The following is a 4979-nucleotide window of genomic DNA, read 5'->3' as shown; positions in this document are numbered from 1 at the left end:
AAGCCGGAGGAAGAGGCCGATTGCGTTCCGCAGAGCCGCCCAATTGGTCGCCATAACTCACACAATAAAGTCTCAGCGCGGTGGTCAGCCTTGCCCTCCGGCGGCGCCTGTGTGGTCTCCGTGCTGGAGCTGGCAGTCTAACCAATTCCAGCTTGGCTCAGGGACCAGGGGGGCCGCTGCAGGCTGGGACAGACGCCTCTCTCTGGAAGTGACCCTCACTGGGTCTCTGGGTTCCGGGTACTAGAGGCAGACTAGACAAGAGGGCCTGTCGCAGGGGCTGCGAATTCTGCTCCTTGCGAGGAACGGCTACCATTCCTGCTTCCCTGTTTGCCAGATCTGTGAACCCGCCAGCTGCCTGCACGCCTGGAAGCTTAGAGGGCTGAAACGCTGCTGGCTGGCTGCCTCCGTGTGCCTGCTTCCCCCACCCCAACTCCGCCAGGTGACTCTGGCTCTTCTGCCTTTCCACCTTCTGTCGGGGAAGTTTGTCCTATCCACCACCTTGGAGTTCTGATTTGCAGGGTGTAGTCGCTAAAGTGACTTCTGGCGGTAAAAGGCATGTAGCCTATGGCCACGACTGTCCACTCAAGCTGCTGGATTTCTAGCAGCATTCTCCTTATACCTGGATGGCAACTTCTCTAGAGCAGAGTTCCTGGCCGGCGATGGGGACCTACACCAGGCCTGGTGTGAAGCATCCTTCCTGAGCGCCAAACTCAGGCAGAGTTTGTGATGACTTCCTTTGAGTTTGGTAAACTTCTTGGATATATCTGAGGCTTGGGACCCAGGGCTCAGGCAGCGAGTGGGACTTTGCTGCCTGATCCCCCGGCAAGTCCCCCGCAGCGGCCTCCTGAGAGGACCTTTGTATGAAAGAGATTGAGAGAGGAGTGGCATTGCCAGGCCGCGCCCTCTCCAGTCAAGCCCAGGGGCGCCGGTTGCTGCAAAATGCCTCAGCTGCAATTTAAAGCCTGTAGACGCAAGCCCGGCCCAGGTAGTCAGCGGAAAACGGAATGGCAAAGCCAATCAAGACCACGAAGGGTCCCAAGGGACATCTGGGCAAAGGCACCTTCAGCCCGCTGCCACCAGCTCCTGAAGCCAGCTCGGAAACTTGTAGTGGCTTCGCTTTGCTCAACCTGTTTCGGCTCTGCGGCAGCCTCGTCCTTCGCCACCCAACCTTACGGGTGTTATCATAATACCCCGAAGGGGGGGAAACGGGTCGGGGGATGTAGGCGGTGCTGAAATGACCGACTTTGAAGAACCTGCAGGCAAAGTTTCGTCCAATCGTCTGAGCCTGTCCTCTTATTCCCGGTTGTAACTAAATACTGTTGCGGGCGCAGCCGAGGCCCTTTGTTGGAGATGTGTGAGCGCAGTCTCTACAGAGCGGGCTATGTGGGCTCGCTTCTGAATCTGCAGTCGCCCGACTCTTTCTACTTTTCCAACCTGCGGCCGAATGGCGGCCACTTGGCCGCGCTTCCCCCCATCTCGTACCCTCGCGGGGCGCTGCCCTGGGCCTCCACTCCCGCCTCGTGCGCCCCCGCACAGCCTGCCAGCGCCACTGCCTTTGGCGGCTTCTCGCAGCCCTACCTGGCCGGCTCCGGGCCTCTCGGTCTGCAGCCCCCGGGCGCCAAGGACGGAGCCGAAGAACAGGCCAAGTTCTATACGCCCGAAGCGGCCGCTGGGCCGGAGGAGCGTGGCCGTACTCGGCCGCCTTTCGTCCCCGAGTCTGGCCTGGCCCCTGCAGCGGCTGCGCTCAAAGCGACCAAGTACGACTACGCGGGCGTGGGCCGCGCCGCGCCAGGCTCTTCGACCTTGCTCCAGGGGGCCCCCTGCGCCGCAGGCTTCAAAGATGACACCAAGGGCCCGCTCAACTTGAACATGACAGTGCAGGCGGCGGGCGTCGCCTCTTGCCTGCGACCTTCGCTGCCCGACGGTAAACGGTGCCCATGCTCTCAGGGCCGGTTTGGGCTGGGATGGGAGGTGGAGTGAAGGGGCGCCTTCTAGGGGGAGGGGAACCACCGGGGCTGGGCAGTGACCCGGAGCCAGCGTGGCTGACGCAGGTTGGGGCTGTGTTGCAGGCCTGCCGTGGGGGGCGGCCCCAGGGAGGGCCCGCAAGAAGCGGAAACCCTATACGAAGCAGCAGATTGCGGAGCTGGAGAACGAATTCCTCGTCAACGAATTCATAAATCGGCAGAAGCGCAAAGAATTGTCCAACAGGCTGAACCTCAGCGACCAGCAAGTCAAAATCTGGTTCCAGAACCGGCGTATGAAGAAGAAGCGCGTGGTGCTGCGTGAGCAGGCGCTGGCGCTGTATTAGCCGGCGCGGTGGGCCAGGCCTGCCCTCTTGGATGGAGGCCTGGAATGGAGAGCAGGTGCTGGGACTGGGTCTTCTCCCTCGTCTCTCCCGGCTGGTTCCTGGTACCCTCCCGCCCAGCCTGCAGCTCCCGAAGCCAGTCGGAGATAGGGAGATGAGGCCAGTTGGGCCTCATCGTCCATCCGCCCTGAGAAGCACCTGAGGGCTGTCTGGGAGTTGCAGTGCAACCTTGGCTGGAGTCACCTGTCCTTGCTCATGTCTGTGGCATTTACAACTGGGGCTCACTCTTGAACCTTTGCATTTGGATTTTTCTGTTTCCAACTGTTTAGTTCTCCTTTTCTCCTGTCTCTACCCCTCTCTCCCTTAACAAGAACCTAGCAAAAGCTCAGCACTGCCGTGAACATAGGAAGGGCCTCAAGACCCAGCCCCAGTGGAAAGGGCTGAGGGTACACTTCAGTTTCTTTGCAACCGAAGCCCTTTGTGGCACTGCCAGGTTCTCCATGCTAGAGGAAGGAAGGGGCCTGCCCACCCCCATATGTCCTGGCCCCTGGAGAAGACAAAAGCTGCCCTAGACCTTCAGACTTTAGGAAAGGGGGAGGGGAGGGGCAGGATGGCCAGACAGACTGAGAGACACCTTGGAATGTGGGCTGGGCAGCGTCCTCCGGGTGGAAGGGGCTGGACACTTCCCAGAGATGGGATGAGAGAGCCTGGCTTCCTGAGCAAACAGCAATCTCCAGGCACGACCGGCACAACTCTACTCTTCCATTTCCCCACACAGGCCTGGGCCAGGCCCGAGTGCATCCTGTAGCTGGATTTCCCATACTGAGCTCTTGTGAGGGGAGCTACTGGTCTGCTTGGAGGCCCAGCAGCACAAGGAGGAGGGAAAACTACTAGTGGGAGGAGAAGGGAGTAAGCAAGAGGAAGAGGGGTCCTGCAAGCAGGCTGTAAATATGGGTTCCCTCTCAAGGTAGGTAAAGTTGTTCACTTGTCTTTTTCCTCTGGAATTACCTAAATACACTACCACAGAGAGGTAAAAGCACCTCCAAGAGAGTCATGGGGTGGCAAGGAGACCTCTCAGGCTCTCAGCCCCTAGCTGCTGCTCTTGAAGAGAAGAGAGAATCAGAAATTCCTCTCTCACCCTCTTCACCACTCATCAACTGCAACAAAGGCCTTGCTGCTGTTCCCTTTCAGGGGCAAATCCAGCTTGTGCCAGGGCCTGGGCCATGCCACGTTTGCCTGTGGAGGGTGGGGTTCCTGGATCCCAGGTGCAGTTGTTCTGGGTGTGCTATGGTGCTCAGCTTTATATCAGGAAATTCATGCCCCCCAACAGCTCCCCTCATCCCTGCTTCTTTTCCAGTTCTCCTGAAATATAGTGGAACCCCATCCCCCCTCGTCCTAGTAAGATGCACAGTAGCCCAAAGGTTCCTGATTCCTTCCCAAACTCCAGTGATTTTAGTAGAGGACCAGGCCCTGGATTGGTGGGGGGGCTCACAGAGAGCCTTGAACCTTAGCTCAACTGATCTCCCTTCGACTAATCTTATTTTCTGTGCTGCAGTTGTCTTCATGAATGTTTTGACTTCATTTAGAACAACTCCTCATATATATTAAATGCATAGAAGTGTTTTAAATGGAAATAAATATCCAGGTCCCAGCCACACTGTCAAGGGGCTGATGTTGATTTTTGAAAACACTTCAGATTCCCTTCTAATGTTTTTTAGGCCACCCCCCAAAACATTTTTTTTCCTGATTGCAGTTTCACCTTGGGTGTTGACTGTTCATTGAGAAAATGGCTTCCAAGGCAGTCAGGCAATGTTGTATAAAAGCCCATAAATAAAATTTCTACGAAATATCCAAAGGTAGTGGAGAGAGACCATGGTGGATTTGAGTGCACCTCAAACACTAAGCAGTCCACTCAGCTTGTTGCAGGTTAGGGCTTCTGCATTTTACTAAATTCTCGAACTTTAATGCATGCTGTTATGAGGAGGTGCCAAGGTTTGTGGCTCCTCAGATTTCAGAACAAAGCCAAGTTTTGGCCAGGCTTCCCTGGAACCCTATGAAAATACCTGAGGCAGCTCCACCAGGTCAGTGTCAAGCCCCTTTGGGGAATGTGATCCTTTAGGCCTTTGGAGCCTCTAGCTCAATCAGGTAAATTCAGAGGATTGTTTAGTACTCACTCCTCTGCCAACCCTTCGGGCACCTCTCTGGTGGAAACTAGCTTTGAGCTAGAAGGAAAAACAGCAAAACCGATAAATCTCTAATACTGAGCATCAACATTCTAACTCCCTTCCCTGAATTAAATTTGATTTACATATTTAAAATATTTAATCTTGTTTTTAAAAAGAATTGCACACATGCACACAACACTCAATGCACACACGTGCGCACGCGCACACCCACACAATGGGAAGGAAAGAAACAAGAGGCTACCCAGGCCTTACAGCTAGAAATGTTTCCCCATCTGGTTGGGCACAGGGAGGCAGTGGCACCCAGAGTCCAGGCTCCCAGTTCTGAGTCTGTTTCCAGAGGTTTGCCTTCTGAAAAAAAGCGGAAGCCACACTGAGACCGCCGGTCCAGAGGGTTGGAGAAAGGACGAAGAAACAGGCTTTCGCAGACTCAGGCCCTAAGACCACAAATGTAGACTATACACACACACACACACACATATATATATATA

General features: G+C 55.4%; 1 protein-coding gene across 1 annotated transcript; it reads left to right on the top strand.

The window, feature by feature from the left end:
* The first annotated feature begins 1350 nt into the window (after positions 1–1350).
* Positions 1351–2308, top strand: Hoxd12 (homeobox D12). Its single transcript, XM_005373416.1, has 2 exons — positions 1351–1924; positions 2070–2308. Exons 1-2 carry the CDS (start codon positions 1351–1353, stop codon positions 2306–2308), a joined length of 813 nt encoding a protein of 270 aa, XP_005373473.1.
* The last annotated feature ends 2671 nt before the right edge of the window (positions 2309–4979 follow it).

This window comes from Chinchilla lanigera, unplaced genomic scaffold (genome assembly GCF_000276665.1).
Source record: "Chinchilla lanigera isolate Chin_1 unplaced genomic scaffold, ChiLan1.0 scaffold00002, whole genome shotgun sequence".
In the NCBI taxonomy this organism is placed as follows: domain Eukaryota; kingdom Metazoa; phylum Chordata; class Mammalia; order Rodentia; family Chinchillidae; genus Chinchilla; species Chinchilla lanigera.
The sequence above is the reverse complement of the archived record's forward strand: the minus strand, read 5'-3'. Positions and strand labels throughout refer to the sequence as shown.